Source organism: Cucurbita pepo, chromosome 5, assembly GCF_057944985.1.
Source record: "Cucurbita pepo subsp. pepo isolate OVF chromosome 5, ASM5794498v1, whole genome shotgun sequence".
Classification (NCBI taxonomy): Eukaryota; Viridiplantae; Streptophyta; class Magnoliopsida; order Cucurbitales; family Cucurbitaceae; genus Cucurbita; species Cucurbita pepo.
Genome location: NC_141802.1, coordinates 353,137 through 371,537, shown reverse-complemented (window position 1 = coordinate 371,537; position 18,401 = coordinate 353,137). Strand labels below are relative to the sequence as shown.

The following is an 18,401-nucleotide window of genomic DNA, read 5'->3' as shown; positions in this document are numbered from 1 at the left end:
TCGTTTGGTTGCTTCACAGCGCTTCAATTTAGTTTTCAGATTGTTCTGATTGATCGGATTAAACAGTTATGAATAAAATGAAGGGAGTTATTTTGTTCTTGTGTTCTAATTTTGCATGAACAGGTCGGGTGTGGAGCTTCGTCGACTGTGGGACTGAATGTTGAATTTGATGCAGTTTAGTTTTGTTTGGTAGGTTTTCGTTTTGGATGCATGATGCAATGTGTAGAGTGAACCTACGTGTTTGATTCGATGGAGGAAGAGGAGGATCGGATTTTTCTGAACAGCTTGGGTGTGACGTCTGCTAATCCGGAGGATATAGAGCGGGACTTGTTAGAGAAGGTATTGCCGGAATTCTTTACTTATGATACTTATCGCGTAAGTTTTTGTTTGTAGCGTGTAATTATTTTACTGTTTAGGTTCATAATGGTTTTGTCTATTTGGATTACCTTTTCGTGTGTAGCGTGTAATTATTTTACTGTTTAGGAACATTAATGTCGGGTATTCATGTAAAACACCTGAGACTGAACTCAGTCTGCAATTCGCAAGTGTCAACAGGAAATCAGATATAAAGTAGTAGCAGTTAACACCATTGAATGACTTGTTTTTGAATTGCAGGCAAAAAAGAATGTTGAGAATGGTGCTGAAACTGGAGGGTTTGCAGAAGAGAACACTGGTGGTAAGTTAGATAGCGCTGCCTCATCTTCTGCCAGTCATGTGCAGCTCTATCAGAAGCTTAGGGCTGTAGAATATGAGATAGGTGCTGTTGCGTCAACAGTGGAACCGGTGAAAAAACTTGAAAGAAATGAAAAACATTCTCACGTGGGCACTGACTCTCATGAGCATGGGCATGAAGAGGATGGTGTTTCAGCTTCTGCGAATGACCTTCAGCATGCCCTAGCAGTTGACAGGCTAACAAGCCTGAAGAAAACCCAACAGCAGTTGAAGAAAGAACTTTCCCATTTGAATGACAAGCACGCTGAGACAATATTGGAGATAGTAAAGGACAAATCAAAACCTAAGAGAAAGTCTAAAGAGTTTAAGAAATCAGGAAACAACGGAGAAAAGAGGTTGAAGGTTGTGTCAATTGATGAAGATGACGATTTTGATGCAGCTTTGGATGCAGCCACTGTGGGCTTTGTTGAAACAGTGAGTTTAGCTGTTTTCAAATGCTGTACTCTGTAAGATGTGTAACAAGTCTTCTGTATCTGTAAACTGAAAAAGCTTTTTACAATTGACATTGAAAAAAAAAAAAGTTATGCATTAGGGGAGTAACTTTGCATTCTTTGTCTTAGGAAAGAGATGAATTGGTACGGAAGGGAATTTTAACACCATTTCACAAGCTAAAGGGCTTTGAACGCCGTCTTCAGAACCCAGGGCAATCAAGATTTCAGAACCTTGGGCAATCAAGGCGTGAAGTAAAGGAGGAAGAAGAGGAAAATGATGACTTTGCTTCTGACAGTGTTGCTAGAGCCCTCCATTCAATGTCAGTGGCTGCACAAGCTCGGCCAACCACTAAATTACTTGGTCTAGAAGCTTTGCCAAAGCTTGATCCACCAACTCGTCCTTTCTACAGGTTAAAAAAGTATGCAAAGGTTCCTCTATCTGCAGAAGAAAAAGCTGCCAAGAAAATAAAAGGCAAAAAGACTAGACGGCCTTTGCCAGACAAAAAATATAGGAGACGAATTGCTCTGGAGGAAAGAGACGAGGAAGCTAATGGTATGTCTCTTATTTAACATGTGGTTGTTCTACAGCTTATTTCTTCAAGTTCACGCTGCAGTTGCTTTGATTCTATTGTTGGCAGCCGTCTCTTTTACATGATGTTAACGTCTAAAGTCTAATAATGTCTGTCAATTGTTCATACTGAGTATGCCTTTCTAACCTTTGTTCTGGTTGCTATCTTCTCTGTGATCTAAGAAGGTCACGTTTATTGTCGTTTTGCAACTAGAGTACAATAAGGCGTCGATTGAAGCCTTGAAGACTGAATATGTTTAATTGGCTTATAGCTTGTGAATGCAAATAATACTTATATTTCAGGTTTTTTTCTTTCTAAATTTCTATTTCCCTTTTTGATTTAGGACTTGTCCTTCAATTCATTCTGCCTAGTTGTCAAAGATGGGTATTAAATAGTATATTTCTAAATGATGCAGACCAACGAATGGTTTTATCAGGTTGGTATATGATAGTAATCATCTGTAAATGAATTAGTTGGTGTTGTCAAGTCCTTTTAGCCACATATTCAGATGCTTGCAAATTGCGAGAAAAAATTCTAAGGTGTCTCTATGGAATTTTGTTAGTTGAGAAAATTTACTTCATGTTGTAATTTTTAATAATCAAATGCAAGAACTCATGCTTTTACCACCATGTAAGTTGCTTGAAAATTTCTTACATATTTAGCTTAGGATTTGTTATTTATGTTGCAGAGAATCTGTCAGACGGTTTGCTTACATCAAGTTCTGAAAGAGAAGATTCTGGAGATTTAGAAGATGATGTTCCAGAACCTTCCTCCGTAACACTTGATGGTGGGCTGAAAATTCCTCAGAGCATATTTGATCAGCTCTTTGATTACCAAAAAGTTGGGGTGCAGTGGTTATGGGAATTACACTGCCAAAGGGCAGGTGGAATTATTGGAGATGAGATGGGCCTAGGGAAGACGGTCCAGGTCTTGGCATTTTTAGGTGCATTACATTTCAGTAACATGTATAAACCAAGCATCATCATTTGCCCTGTTACACTAGTTAGACAGTGGAAAAGGGAGGCACGGAAGTGGTGCCCAGGCTTTCTGGTGGAAATTCTACATGATTCTGCTCATGATCCCACTTGTAGGAAGATGCGAGAAAAATCTGATGAAAGTGATGATAGCAAAGATTCCGAGGAAAGTGATTATAGGAAAAACTTACTGTGCAAAGGCACAAAAAAATGGGATTCCTTGATAAACCGTGTTTTGAGGTCAGAATCTGGTTTGCTCATTACAACTTATGAACAACTACGACTGTTAGGCGAGAAGTTGCTTGACATTGAGTGGGGTTATGCAGTCCTGGATGAAGGACATCGTATTCGAAATCCAAATGCTGAAGTCACCTTAGTTTGCAAGCAGCTACAAACTGTGCACCGGATAATAATGTCTGGTTCTCCAATTCAAAACAAATTGTCTGAGTTGTGGTCCTTGTTTGATTTTGTTTTCCCTGGGAAGTTGGGTGTGTTGCCTGTATTTGAAGCAGAGTTTGCCGTTCCTATATCTGTTGGTGGCTATGCTAATGCTTCCCCGTTGCAAGTATCAACTGCATATAGGTAAATATTGTGACATTTTTGCCGAAGCTTGAGTTCTTATTTTTATTATTTCCCCCTCTTTTTCCTTTTTCCTGGAAAATATATAGAATTTATGGCTATTTTGTTTTTTTAAGTTAAAAATTTGGGGCGAAGTTTTGAATCTTTTGTCCCTTGGAAGAGTTTATTAATGCCTTGAGTGTGAGGGCTTACTAGTTGAGTTAGGATCAGAACGGAGGTTTATGAGTTGATAAGCAGATTATGAGGTGGGTTTATCGTGATAACATGTAAAAGATGTTTTAATGAAATTAGTGGATGGAGATAGTTATTTGGTCTTGTGTTCCCTCTCTCTCCTTCAGTAGCTGAACATCACAACCTTTGAAAGTCTCACTATGCAGGTGCGCTGTCGTTCTTCGTGACTTAATTATGCCTTATCTTCTTAGAAGGATGAAAGCTGATGTGAATGCTCATTTGCCAAAGAAGACTGAACACGTTCTCTTCTGCAGCCTTACGTCTGAGCAACGTTCTATCTATAGAGCATTCCTTGCAAGCTCTGAAGTGGAAAGCATTTTGGATGGGAATAGAAATTCTCTTTCTGGCATTGATGTAATGCGTAAAATTTGCAACCACCCAGATTTACTCGAGAGGGAACACTCTTTCCAGAATCCTGACTATGGGAATCCTGAACGTAGTGGAAAAATGAAGGTGGTCGAGCAAGTGCTGAAGGTCTGGAAGGAGCAAGGTCATCGTGTTCTTCTTTTCACGCAGACCCAACAGATGCTTGACATTTTAGAGAGATTTCTGGTCGGAGGTGGTTATACTTATAGGAGGATGGATGGTGGTACTCCCGTCAAACAGAGAATGGCATTGATTGATGAATTCAATAATTCCAGTGAGGTCTTTATTTTTATTTTAACAACCAAAGTCGGTGGTCTGGGAACCAACTTGACTGGAGCAAATAGGGTGATAATTTTTGACCCTGATTGGAATCCGTCGACTGACATGCAGGTAATTTGGAACGTTTCTATTTTTCCATTTTTAATCTATTGAAGTAGTGGCTTGAGACATGTCCACTAAAGGTATGTCGAATTACTGTATTGCCCCTGAAGTTACCTGTAGTTTTAGTAGTCAGCATCTTTTATATTTCTCTGCTCGTTACAAGATTATGGAATTTTCTTTTGTTCCCATTCTCTGCTACGGGGCGATAACATTATAGGCAACTCAAATCTAATTTAGTCGTTAATTTTCCTGATTACAGGCAAGGGAGCGTGCTTGGCGTATTGGTCAACAGCGGGATGTAACAGTGTATAGATTGATCACTCGTGGAACTGTAGAGGAGAAGGTGTACCATCGACAGATATATAAGCATTTTCTCACTAATAAGATATTAAAGAACCCACAGCAGAAAAGGTTCTTTAAGGCTCGAGACATGAAAGATCTCTTTACGCTACACGAGGATGGGGAGGATGGATCAACAGAAACATCAAGTATTTTCAGTCAGTTGACTGATAATGTAAATGTGGTTGGTGCTCAGAAGAATGAGAAGAATGAGCAGAAATCTGGCAGTGGCTCGGCATTGTTTGCAGACTCTGCTGATGAAAAACCATGCAAATCAGAGATTGAAACTCCTGGAAGGAATGGTTCTTCTGTAGAGATGGGACAGGGTGGTGGAACAGACGTAGACACAGGTATTTTGAAGAGCCTTTTTGATGCGCACGGTATTCATGTAAGTCTCATCCTTTATGATTTCTACCCAAACATTTTGTGTAATGTTGAAAATGATTTTTTTACAAGAGAGTTTATTAAAAGTGCTTTCCCCCCCCCCCCCCCCCCCCCCCCCCCCCCCCCACAAAATCACTTGCATTTGATTACACTTTTCAAAGTAATTCTGAATAATTAACCTTAAAATATTAATTTAGACATGATAAAGGTGACTCTTTTAACTTTTCTATACAGCTTTTTTTTTTTTTTTTTTTTTTTTTTTTTTTTTTTGCCCTCTTTGTGGTCTGTATTACATCGTTCTTAACATCAAATATGCAGAGTGCCGTTAATCATGATGTCATTGCTAATGCTGATGACGGGGAGAAGATGCATCTAGAGGAGCAAGCTTCTCAAGTTGCACGTAGAGCAGCCGAGGCATTGCGGCAATCTAGAATGCTGCGAAGTAATGAGAGTATCTCTGTTCCAACGTGGACTGGAAGGGCTGGAACTGCTGGTGGACCATCGTCTGTGCGTCGGAAGTTTGGTTCGACTGTTAACTCACTGGTAAACAGGAATTCCAAATGCTCAGCAATTCCAAGAAACGGAGCTAGCCATTTAAATGGCTGCATAGCAGCTGGAGCATCTTCCGGAAAGGCCTTGTCCTCAGCAGAGCTACTTGCTAAAATCCGAGGAAACCAAGAAAGAGCACTCGGCGCTGGGCTTGAACATCTACCACAACCAGCTCCTTCAAGTACTCCAAACAATGTAAGAGGTGCAAATATCGGTCCTTCTTTTAGAGTACAACCCGAAGTATTGATTCGTCAAATGTGTACATTCGTTCAACAAAGAGGTGGAACCACAGATTCAGTCAGTATTGTACAGCATTTTAAGGACAGGATACCCCCAAATGATCTGCCCTTGTTTAAGAATCTGCTGAAAGAGATAGCAATATTAGAGAAAAGCCCCAGTGGTTCATTCTGGGCTCTTAAGCCAGAATATAAACAATAATCTAAGCACGGTTAGTTTATTACTTCCATAGCACCAATCACTCGAGGCCCTTTCCACTACCGATTTCCAGAGTCGGAATTTTGTTCATGATATATCATTCTTCCTCATCATCGATTTAGTTTTGCTATCCTATTGGGCGTAGACTTTTTTGTTTTTTGTTTTCTAACCAAGCTGCGAAGGGCATTGGTACAGTTAATCTGGAGAAGATAATCAACGATTCAATTTGTAGAGTCTTCAAATTATCTTACGCTATGGCATATTTGTTATTGCAAATTGCCATTCTATTCATTCTTATAGCCTCCCGTGAAACATAGGTTGTAAATTTGGTTGGGATTTCAATCTCAATGGATAACTCATCTTTACAGTTTTGCTTGTACTCTAAACTCCCAACTACATCTATTTACAACCACTCCACTTTAACAAACACTCAATAATTGTTAGTGTACCATTTCTAGTATCTTAGCAATATTCTCAATATCATATTAATATCTTAAAGTATTACTCGATCATTATTGGTAAGGCAAGCAAAAGTTGACCAACCCTCTCAGTCTCGGATAGTTTCTAAATCCATGGGCGTCATTCTATCTCAAGTTTGAAGATCCCAGCATTCCACAAAAACAATAATAAAAGTGATCAGAACTACAACCACTCTACATGATAGGAATGCAAATCCACCCATCTACAGTGCCACAGAGTAGATTATGTTGCTTAGGGAACATTTAGAAGCTTATGCTTGCATAGTTAAAGGTATCACTCTTCCTGTAGAGACCCGCCCCAAACGGAGTGGGGAGCCCCTGTTTAAGCAGGGACAGGGGAGGGATTTCTCCCCATGGCATTAATTAGTCAGTCATTTATTATATTTAGGAGGAAAGACCCTTCAAGTAGTCTGAGATAGCGATAGGCTTATATTTCTTTCCAAATTAATTTCAACACACACTGGCTCAGTGAGGCCTATCACCTTTATTATGTACACGACACATGAAAATTCATAAGGACATAGTTGTAAGTAGAATTACAAAATGGAATCAATACAATTAGAAACAGAAATCGAAGGCAATGGATTGAAATGGGATACAGAGACAACTCGAGATAAATATCTCCATTAGGTAGGGAAAATAACTGGAGAAGTATACATATATATTCCAAGATTATTTTCCAAAAGATGGTATATGGTATTATCACTTATAACTCCCCTTTCACCTTTTTCTTCCCCTTTCACCCCCAAGATGAACAAAAAATGAAGATTACGAAACCTCCAGAAAAAACATCAAACTAAGATCTTTTGATATCAAACACCAGCTTACATTGATCAGAATGCTGCCCATCCTGATGCTGCTGCCTTTGTTGAACCTGGAGCAGAAGGAAGATTTTTCTGCAACCGTGATGCAACAAGAGTTAAAAATTGTTCTAGACTCGTTTATAATTGACATGAGTAACTAAGGAGTCATACACTCATGCTACATGAGCTACCTATGTTATAAGATAACCTAAAGAACAGGGATCAGTCAGATCTATCTTCAAAAAATAGAAAAAACATAAGCCTGTTGCTAAAGCATTAGAAATATCTCAATATATTCATTACACCACGCACTATTCTTCAAGTTGGCATGGCAAATAAAAAGGCAAGCTTCAACAGAAGCGTCTAAGATAGTTGTCATCTCCAATCACAAAAGAGAGAAACCAATACTTGAGTCTAATCAAACTTGGTAATTGTGCTTCCTAAAACTAATATAGATTTAAGTGGGTTACGCATAAAGGACACAGATGAACCATAATACGTAAGCTAAAGGGGCAATTTATAGTCACTTAAGAATACCATTATTCTCTGTATCAAAGGTATAAGGAAAGAAACAACTAACAGCAGAAACTGTACCTCAAGTTGGGAAAGATCTGATAATGGATCGGCTGCATGCCTTACATTGTCCTTTTTTCCCTCGTGACCAACATCGCGGCATGCACTGGCAGATAGCTTTCGAGCAGCAGGGTCATTTGGAGGGGGTGGAAGAGGAGACCTGATTTTCACAGCTCCAGTTGGTGGTGGAGCAAGACTCAATGCTTTTGGCTTTCCAGTACCAAACCCTGACATGCCAGCAGCTGATAGCATACCAGTTCCACCCGATGGTTTGTGCTTCACATTGATTCGAATTGTTTCACCTTCCTATCAACCAGCCCATCATAAAGAAACACAAGATCACAATGACAATATAAAGCGTTCTGATTTTGAAAACTCGACAACATTGAACACCTGGGACATAATGAAGGCATACGAATAAAGCGCGGAGTAACTTACTTATAAACTAACACCACCACTACCCAAGAGACTAAGCCTGCCATGAGCAAATCTATTCTATTCAATGTGAACAATTTATTTGCCTAATACTTAGATCAGAGATTTCATTTATCAGATCAGTTCACAGTCATCACATTTCACGTAAGCACATCATCAAATGTCCATAAAATCACTTCAAACGACTGTAACACCAAATTAATCAACTTCAGTCGCTGATGAAAAACAAAATTAGGGTAATACCTTCAGTCTGTGATTGACAGCAGGATGAATATCAATTTGGCTCTCTTCATTGACATCGCTTCCAGTACTGGGATCCTTCTCATGATCCCTCCTGACGTACTTCTCATGGTCGGACAATGCGACATTGAAATCAAAAGCTTCATTTCGCTCGGCAAAACCTAACCCTACGAAAGCGTGCTTACCCCGTCCATCCTCGATCTTCAAAACGAAGTATCGAGAAGAGTCAAGAACGGTCTCGACGGAGTTGTCTCGCTGACCAGGATTAATAAAACAAGCAGCGAAGAGTTCACCGGAGTTGGGATCTTCCAACCGGATCTCACATCGGTCCTTACAGGACACAACCCTCAGGCGGCCGGACCAGATCTTATCGGATTGGAGCCACTCGCCGCACTTGTAGCCGCCGGATGTGGTTCGAGGAGGGATTTTGTAAACGGATACCTCGCGAACGACAAGGAGAGTGTGCTCGAAGGTCTCCTCGTCCTCCTCAAACGACATCGTGAAATTGCAAGAATGTGAGATCGATTGAGAAGAAAGGTTGAGGATTTACAGAGATGGAATTGGGGAAAATGGGATCCCCAAAGCCAAAGGAATTGAATTTATTGAGGAATTAACTATCAAGGTGAGCAGAAGACATCAGAACGAAAGAAGGAAAGAAAGAAAGAAAGAAACAGAGACGTGGCTTCGAAGATTAGGTGCTTTGCGTCACAGGTCAACTCTACTGTGAGACCCCGGAGAGCATATGCCAATTTACTAATTTGCCCTTTCTCGATATCAAAATAATAATAATAAAAATATATAAAAATAAATTGCAATTTTTATTTTTATTTTTTAGATTAAAAAACACTCTTGGTTATGAGAAATATTAAAACTTTCCAGACCAAATTTAGGTATAACTTCCGACTCCAAACGTTGGACTAAAAAAAAATAAATTAAAATTTTAAGCATTATAATCTCAAATTTGTAATTTAAGTAATCTAACCACCCAAATTGAAATAAAAATCGAAAATGTTGAGAAAAAAAAAAAAAAAGGCTAAAAGACGAAAATAGCCTTTCCTGTTGATTTAAATACGTTGTTAAACCCTAGCTTCGCGATTACTTGTCTCCCGCCATTTCCGTTCTAGGGTTTTTCGTCTGGTATTGATTTCCAAAACCCTCGAATATTTGTATATTTCATTTACAAAATTTTCTTCGAGTTAATCATGAATGTTATGCAACTGTTCTTTGTTAAGGGCTTTTGCATGAAGTTATGTGGAATGACTTGATTTTTCTCCAAAGATTTTCAGGTTTGAGTGTTTAGCAACGATGTATCTTCAGTTTTACATAAACGATAATGGCGACAAAGTCTACACCACAAAGGTTTATTTTCCTTCCTATCTTTTAGCTTTCTGTTTAATGGTTAATTGATGACTATCTCTTTTCTCTGCTGGTCCGGGTTTGATTTTTATATCTTTTATGCATAAACTGCGTTTGTAGTGCTGTTTAATTGAGATATAAATGACGTTAACTTCCATTCCAACTAAGGAGTATTGGTCTTATTGCGTTACCAATAAGCAGTGATTCTATGGACCCCCTGATTTTGAAGATAAGGAAGGTTTACTGACCTTGAGTTTGGAGATTGGAACATTTATTTAATTCTATTTGTGCAGGCCTTCTTTTAAAAAAGATAAGAGCTATACCTATGTTGAGATTGAAGTAGATAGGCTACCATCATTCAGTGCCAGTGTGCAGTTTATATTTACATTGTATACCCATCCAATGGTTGATTAAATCTATAGTGACACCTTTGCTTAGAACGTCTTGATTTTCTGCAAAGTTGGCAGTTTGCTTAGAACTTCCGATCTTCCCTTCTTTCTTTCACCATATCATGATGGTAGATTAGAATTACCTTGATCCTTCCCTGACATTGAGTGGGGAGAAGGTATTAGATTTTAGACGCCATTCTTTCTCTACTATTGGATTGGGTTTCACTACCAATGGTCTTCCATCATCACTGGCCCATTGCTTGGGACAAGTCTCTAGAGAAAGGAGAGCCTGGGTTTTGTAAGGACACTCAACTTCAGGATTCCTGTATCCCTGATTTACTTAGAAAATTTGATGGGTTGTTGAAGACACTATGCAAGCAATACATTTCTTCTGATAAGATCATTCCCTCATCACTAATGCAGGAATTTGGATGTACTCGTTCATGGCAATGTTTTCTTGCCATCCGAGTATGGTGGTTGTTTCTCCTCAGAGGTGCTATTTTGTTACCTCATTAAATTTGTAGATCCCTTTCTTATGTACCAAGTTTTTCAAGATCTTGTGGACTCTCAAAATTCAAAGCAATTCTAAGTATTTTGGCTGGGGTCCTTGCTCTTGAGGATTGAAAGCTGCTAGTACTTTGCAATGAATGTGTTCTTTCAAGTTTTTGTCTCTTTAGCGACACATTATTTGTATGAACACCATGGGAGATATTAAGCACCATTCCCTGTACACTGTGAGCTGTGGATGGCTTTATGAACACCTTTAGCCTCTAGCGATGCTCACCTAACACCTTTTCTGAAGGTTTAGATAAACTTTTATGAGTGTTCCATTTCTCTGATATTTCTTCAGACCAATACATCATCAATGGAAATCTTAAGGAAGCTGGGGCTGGAGGAGTTGGAGTCCCTTTAAAACTCATTCATCTTTGGAGTTTTTTGGAGATATTTCAAGGCCTGTAGAATTTACCCTGATTCTAATTATATCAATTTATGCGTTTGAATACATGATACATGTTGGAATGCTGTAAGATAATACTCTAAGACCTTCAATGGATAAATTCTCCAAAATTATTTTTCCTTACTTCCACTGACCCTGTGGTTTCCATTTCCAATTTCTTTCAATGGTACAGACCTGCTCTCGTGCTACTCTTTTTTCCCTCCTTGACTCTATTGACAACTATAACACAATGTCGTTGCAGACTGCCAGCTTTGAGGCATAGACAAGATATTTTGTAACGACCTAGATCCACCGCTAGCAGATATTGTCCTTTTTGGGCTTTCCCTTTCGGGCTTCCCCTCAAGGCTTTAAAATGCGTGTACTAGGGGAAGGTTTCCACACCCTTATAAAGGTTGATTTGTTCTCCTCCCCAACCAATGTGGGACATCAGAATCCACCCCCCTTCGGGACCCAGCGTCCTCGCTGGCACTCGTTCCTTTATTCAATCGATGTGGGACCACCCCCAAATCCACCCCCTTTGGGGTCCAGCGTCCTTATTGGCACACCGCCTCGTGTCTACCCTCCTTCGGGGAACAGCGAGAAGGCTAGCACATCATCCGGTGACTGGCTTTGATACCATTTGTAACGACCCAAATCCACTGCTAGCAGATATTGTCCTCTTTGGGCTTTCCCTTTTGGGCTTCCCCTCAAGGCTTTAAAACGCGTCTACTAGGGGAAGGTTTCCACACTTTTATAAAGAGTGATTTGTTCTCCTCTCCAACCAACGTGGGACATTACATATTTATTGTTTAGGGTCTGGATTTTATTCAGCACCAACTAAATTCTAATGGGCCTGTGCTGAGTTTTTAGAGTTGATAGTTATTATTATTATTATTTTTTTAATTTATTTTTCATCTTTGGTAGAATTGTACATTTTAAAATGAAAACCATTTTTTTTCAATAATATACAAATGAGTCAACCCCTGCGTATGCTTCAAGTACCTTGTACCCATTGTTAATTTCCTTGCTCTCTTTATACTTTAATATGTGATGTATGCTAAATTATTTACTTTTCATTTTCCTCTATTGTACAGAAAGAATCGCCTCTAGGTTTGGTCACACAATCTGCTCATCCAGGTACTCTTGTGCATTATCTTCCTAGTATTGTTCCATCTCGTTAATATCAATGATTTTGGTAGGGAGAAAGGGCATGCTTGTAATATCTTCTTATCTTTGTCTTGTGGTTTATTTGAGTTGTAGTTGTGAAGATTGCAATTATACATTCTTGAGAATAGATTTGCCCTGTTGATAACGTAATTTACACCGTGCGGATGGCATTAGAGATAACTTAATTTATTCTCTATATTGTGTGATTGGCTTAGTTCAGATTTATCTGCACGCCTGCCCCCCCCCTCCCCCCCTCTCAATGGTTTCTTGATTTTAGCAGCTTCAAACCTGATTACCTGTTGTACATTTTCTGACTGCAGCCCGTTTCTCCCCTGATGACAAATACTCGAGGCAGAGAGTTCTTCTTAAGAAGCGATTTGGCTTGCTACCCACGCAGCATCCACCTCCAAAGTACTAAGCCGAGTGCGTTATCAAATCAGTTGATTCTTCTGTTTAGTCACCCCCCCAAATAGTAGATCGTGACTTGATGAAAGTTTGATCTGTGGCTTGTAATCGAGCTGTAAAGCACAAACCAATGTTGAACCTTTCTTTAAGCTTGGCTTTATATTGGCATCGAACTTTATTTTACCGAAAGCAAACTTATCTACTTTGAAGAACTGGCTAATGCAAGATGATGGACCTTTCTTTCATACTTTTTTCCCCACTTTTGTACAACATTGCAGTTGTCAAGCACCAATGTCAGCTGAGCCTTTCTAAAGTTGTCCTTGTATGTGTATTTAACCTGATTTGCTAACAATCAATTGAGCCTAAGCCATAAGGTGGGAGTCCCCAATTCCTTCGGTTGGTTTTGAAGTTCAAGTTCCCTCTCTGTCCTGGTTTGCTGTCAGACATATGCACCTGAAATTGGACGATTACATCTTGGGAATTCATCTTGTGCACAGCTAAGAAGGTACGCAAGGTTCATTTTGTGATCCAGTGGTTGGCTGAACTACAATTAGATTAACAGGGTTATGTGCTTCTCTTGGCCAGTGAATATGCCTTTTATTTCAGGATATTAGAATTTGAACCTTGAAAATGGGTTAGGACCTGAGAGTTTGGGCCCAAGTGGCCATATAATTTTGCTCAAGTGTAGCCAAGTGGTTTGGTATGCAAACTCTTCAGCCCCACCCAAGAAATAATGAACTGAAACAGATATATCATCATCATCAAGTATTTTGAATGGGGTTTGACGTCTCACATAATTTTGTCTTTCATAGGACTTGTTTAATAGTTAACTTAAGTGAGAAAGATATATCACATTAGTTTAATTAAAGATGGAACCTTTTAATCTAAACACAAAGCGGGCCAAAGTTGTAGAATAAAGGCACATTTTCATGTGTAATAAACCGCGTTTGTCGAATTATTGTCGAATTAAAAGCGTCTTTCACAGAAATGACGTTGTCGGTTGCGTTCCATGGAAACATGAAAAAGGAAATGTAGAAAAAGAAGAAATAAAATGCGAAATGAATCTTTTTGAAAGGATTGGTGGTAAGATTATCTTTGTTTATAGACATTGTTTTTAGAAAAGCAGGAGGAAGAACATGGCACCCAATGAAGAAGACAAAGACCAATAGCCCTTTTCTTAAATCACAAAAGCCATTCTAACATGATCAATTTCTTTAATCTCCAAAAGATATGATTTGATATACGTGAGTCTAAATCAGGGAGAGTTTTTGGTCAAGTAATTTAACACAATTTCTTGTTATTATTATTACAATTCAAAATTAAATTTGACAAAAATAAATTTGACACAAAGTGATTATGAATGAAAAAATAAATTTGACACAAAGTGATGATGAATGGGGCCATTAATAGAAATTTTTTATTTGATGTTATTTTAGCTTCACATCTATGGTGATGGTGATGATCCATGAACATTTACTCACAGAAGTTCTGTATCTTAATAATCTCTCCATTTCTCAAATAAATAGGAAAAAAAAAAAAAAAATAGACACAAATAATAAAAAATTTGAAGCTTGGTCTGTTTGGGCATAGGTGTCAAATTTGAGCCTATCCCTTTATTGATTATGTAAGTTGATATGAATCCAATATTTAATAGCAAAATTATGCATAACACCGAATAATAATTGGAGTATTAAAATGGATTATTGGCCTTATAGGGAATGTGTTTGACATTCATTTGACATATATACGTGTAGATTATTTGGTGATGCCCGTGCTTGATTATGAAATAATTTTTCATACGTGGATTAGTCGTGTTGCTTCAATATCTTTCTATTCTTCTTCTTCATTTTTTTTTTTAATTTAATACAAAATCAACGAAACCCTCCCTCTTAAGGAACTTTCCCCTCTCAAATTTGGTTCAAATTAATTACTACAAACTCAACTCATCATCACTCATCTTTTACACTCAAATTTCTTCAAATAATTAAAAAAAAAATTTCTATGAAATTCGTGATTTTTTTTATACGATCATAAGTAACGCTCTTCATTGGTTTGCTTGTCCCAAACTTAATCGAAAAATATTATCGTAAAACACATTCCAATATCCTTTCGACTCTATCTCAAGTAGAAATTTTCATTCAACACACCACAACCAATCAATATGCCACATAAGCATTAAATTCACAGAATTTAACCAAGTTCACATTATTAAATAAGAGATTGAAAATTCAAAAATGTTGGATTAGACACTTTTTAAGCTCATAATTACAAAATTGAAATTAGAGGGAGAGAAAAACAAATTAAAAGGTGGTGATTTGAGGTGAGGGGTGAAAATATTAAAAAGATTTTAAAAAAGAAAATTATTAAAAAAAAAAAAAAAAAAAAGGCAATAGGAAATAGGAATCCATTAAAGTGTTGCTGAAAATGATTAATTGCGTAAGGAATATAATTCCAACTGAAAAGTCCTTTTCTATGTAACCTAAGCGAAGCATCAGCTTCCCCATACCATCTTTTTTTTAACTCTAAGAATCTCATAGCTTCTTTTTTTGGTTAACTCATTTTTAAACATTTTAATTATATTAATATGTGGGGTAAGGCATTAATGAATCGTCGTTTCCTTTCTTTTCATTTCTCTTGTTTTCGTGGTGGACTATTATTACATTGTTTTTCAAATTTAATTCAGATAAACGTCTCAATCACACCATTATATCATTTTAGGTTATTGCTATCTTAATTTTCTACCTAATATTCTATTGAATTTTTAGTTTTATAATGTTCTATTACAATTTTTTAGAAAACGAATACAAATAATTTTACAATCTCGATAGAAAGACTAGAAATTTGAATCTCTTCGAATAAGTTAGCCATTTCTAAAACTAAGTGTTGATTGATAGAGAAAAGAGCATGATTGATAGCCAAAATTTTGTTCTTTTTCAATAATTACATAAAAAAATGTGCAACACCATCCCATTTGGTTGCTAAACTAAAAAAAAAAGATATGTCCGAGTATATGATTATTGGAATTTGTCCATAAGTTCTTGATGCTCGAACCAAACTATCTCTTATCTATTTAAACTTGGTCGTTGTCAACTTCAACAATACGAGTCGTATACTGCTTCATTACACATAATTATGGTTGATTTTCATTGTTTAAGAATGTTTGGCGAAATGGGACACTGTTGTTGTCAAAATTCAGACAAGAACATACACTTAACTTTCACGTGACATCAACGAAAAAATTTGTTTTAGAGTAAGAACACGACATGTTGGATGACACCACCGTTGTCTCCCTTCTCTCTCGCGATTTCTCTTTCTCATTCCCCTACCGACCACTGACCTCTCGAGGCTCTAGTATTGAAACTTTAACCGTACATTTTGAAATGGAATGATTAAATAGAAAAATGGAGTTAAATGGTACAAGTTAAAAGGTAAAATATAACTTTCAAATTAAGGGCAGGAAGAATGGTGAATTAAATGAAGAGGAAAGAAGGGTCCAAAGATTCAGACACCAGCCTCTAAAGTTTGGTGAAGATTAGGGTTGCTTGGATATTAATTATTGATATGGAGCAATCAACTTCACGTACTTAGAAAAATAAACAAAACTCTGCAGCCTTTGGCCAACATCTTTTGATGTGAACCCCCAATAATTCGCCTCCCTCAATAATCTCTCCTCTTCTTCGGTTAACGATATTTAATATTAAATTATAGTTTACTGACAAATATTTCTTACCATACGTATCTTTCCATATATTACTATTTCTATATACTTGTAATTTATTTGATTATAAATAGAGAACTTTCACACACCATTTAAGTGGAGTGGTTTTATCGGCACTAAGCTTGCCATTTGGATCGGGCAAGCTAAAGACACGTAGTAAGTTGACAAAAACATTTTTGGCTTTCATTGTATGTCCACCAACTCTTTATTCTAAATTTTCGATATCATATAAGTTTACCATCTAGTTACTTTGGTGGATGCATGAGCATACAATGGAAAAATATTAATATAGAATTGAAACATAAAAGTTGATACAATATTAATTAAATCGCCATTAAAATAAAAGATTACAAAATAAAGAATCAACCGAACAAACCGATCTATCTCATTCAAACTTTAAAAGAACAGTTATTATGTCATGTTCACGACAGATCTGGGAAGAAATTTGGAGAAAAAGATGATCTATGTTTTTTGTGTGTGTGTTTCCCCATGGTTTTTCCGGAGCTATGTTGGTGGATAAACAAAAGGGTTTGCGAAGATTAAGGCATGTGTTTATTACAAGTTGTGTGTGGTTTGGAAAACAAAAGGGTAGCTAGGTGGCGAAGGAAGCTTGGAAATAAATTTAAAAAAAAAAAAAAAAAAAAAAAAATTCATATTTTGTGATAACTTTACTTGTAGAAAACAATTTCCCATGTCTGCAAGCTACTCACCGAATCTTTTGAATTGGTATTATCTGAACTTGATTAACTTTGAAAATGACTCCTAAATTGATATATGTGAAGAGGATGAGGGACCCCAACATATTCCAAATCGTTTTCAATTTCTAAGCGACCGTACCCAAAAGAAAAGAAAAGATAAGAAAAACCCTTTTTTGAGATGGTGAATTATTCCTCATTTATTGTGTTATATAGTTGAATTGCATACGTTTGCTTTTGTTTGAAAACAATGTGATTCCAATATCATTAAATCTTGTAGTTGAAGCCAATTCTTTAGAAGGGTGAATTTGTTGGATAAAAACAAACTCAAAACCATAATAGATCAAAAGGGTTTCAAAGGGTTTAAAATATAATCCAGATTCGAGTTTAAATTTTTAGAGCTGAAATCTAAGTGAATTAGGGTTTTTTATCATAAAAAAATTAGGGTTTTCGATAGAGTAATTAGGGGTTGGGAAGGGAAGGATTTTATGTAATATTTCGTGGGATATGGAACATTTTTTTCAAAAGTGAAACTTAGCTTTTCGATAAAGAGTTTTAAAATACACAAAAAGTTGCTAACTTTATGGTAAAGTCGTGGAAAATTGGTATCGCTTGCACATGAATGGCAATTCCTCATCTACATTAAAAAATTTCTAGCTATATAGTCTCTCACTCTTCTATATGGATTCTCATATATTTTTTTAGCCTCGTAACATGTATAAAAGTTATTTCGGCTCTAAATCTTAAATCGTCTAATCAAAAGAGTTTCTAAAATTTACGTTTCCCTTTTTAACTCAATATTTCTAAAATTTCCACGCTCAAGGAATTTTCTTGTCATATCTTGCCCGACATCATTTAATATAATTTTTCTTCCTCATATAATGAATTATTTCTTCTCGCGTTAACTTATAGTATCCCACTAATTGAATTACAACGACGAAGTTAATAAATTCATTCCTTAATCTAAATACTTAGATTTGTACTAGTCCGACCCTATTTTTTTAAAAAAGTTGATTATTGCATATTTAAGTTGTTCGAGTTCAATAAGTATTGTAATATTAAATTAAATGATTGATAATTACTATTAAAAGAATATTCTTAAATATTGATAATGGTCCAATAATCTTTCTTTTTTTATAAAAAAAAAAAAAAAAAATTATTTGGTAAGAAAAGTAATGAAGGTTATAAAGATTATAAACATAGATTTTTATTTAAAAATAGAAAAGAAAAATTA

At 36.8% G+C, this 18,401-nt stretch overlaps 3 protein-coding genes across 6 annotated transcripts; 2 read left to right on the top strand and 1 right to left on the bottom strand.

The window, feature by feature from the left end:
* The first annotated feature begins 186 nt into the window (after window positions 1-186).
* LOC111795612 (protein CHROMATIN REMODELING 8-like) lies at window positions 187-6,161 on the top strand. Its single transcript, XM_023678140.2, has 7 exons — window positions 187-339; window positions 616-1,146; window positions 1,293-1,716; window positions 2,421-3,288; window positions 3,663-4,272; window positions 4,523-4,990; window positions 5,305-6,161. Exons 1-7 carry the CDS (start codon window positions 250-252, stop codon window positions 5,971-5,973), a joined length of 3,660 nt encoding a protein of 1,219 aa, XP_023533908.2. The 5' UTR covers window positions 187-249; the 3' UTR covers window positions 5,974-6,161.
* LOC111795611 (uncharacterized protein At1g03900) lies at window positions 5,757-9,179 on the bottom strand. Of its 3 annotated transcripts, none has more exons than XM_023678138.2 (4): window positions 8,504-9,179; window positions 7,847-8,131; window positions 7,278-7,345; window positions 5,757-5,898 (listed from the first exon to the last, which is right to left on the bottom strand). In XM_023678138.2, exons 1-3 carry the CDS (start codon window positions 8,996-8,998, stop codon window positions 7,283-7,285), a joined length of 843 nt encoding a protein of 280 aa, XP_023533906.2. In that variant the 5' UTR covers window positions 8,999-9,179; the 3' UTR covers window positions 5,757-5,898; window positions 7,278-7,282. The 3 variants fall into 3 exon arrangements, with proteins under 3 accessions (XP_023533906.2, XP_023533907.2, XP_023533905.2); XM_023678139.2 differs by having other exon boundaries at window positions 5,772-5,895; XM_023678137.2 differs by lacking the exon at window positions 5,757-5,898 and having other exon boundaries at window positions 7,008-7,345; window positions 8,504-9,178.
* Window positions 9,180-9,516: 337 nt separating this feature from the next.
* LOC111796137 (H/ACA ribonucleoprotein complex subunit 3-like protein) lies at window positions 9,517-12,999 on the top strand. Of its 2 annotated transcripts, none has more exons than XM_023678845.2 (4): window positions 9,517-9,637; window positions 9,779-9,859; window positions 12,277-12,319; window positions 12,670-12,999. In XM_023678845.2, the coding sequence occupies exons 2-4, from the start codon at window positions 9,806-9,808 to the stop codon at window positions 12,765-12,767; spliced, it is 195 nt and encodes a 64-aa protein (XP_023534613.1). In that variant the 5' UTR covers window positions 9,517-9,637; window positions 9,779-9,805; the 3' UTR covers window positions 12,768-12,999. The 2 variants fall into 2 exon arrangements, with proteins under 2 accessions (XP_023534613.1, XP_023534614.1); XM_023678846.2 differs by having other exon boundaries at window positions 9,573-9,637; window positions 9,787-9,859.
* Window positions 13,000-18,401: the final 5,402 nt, after the last annotated feature.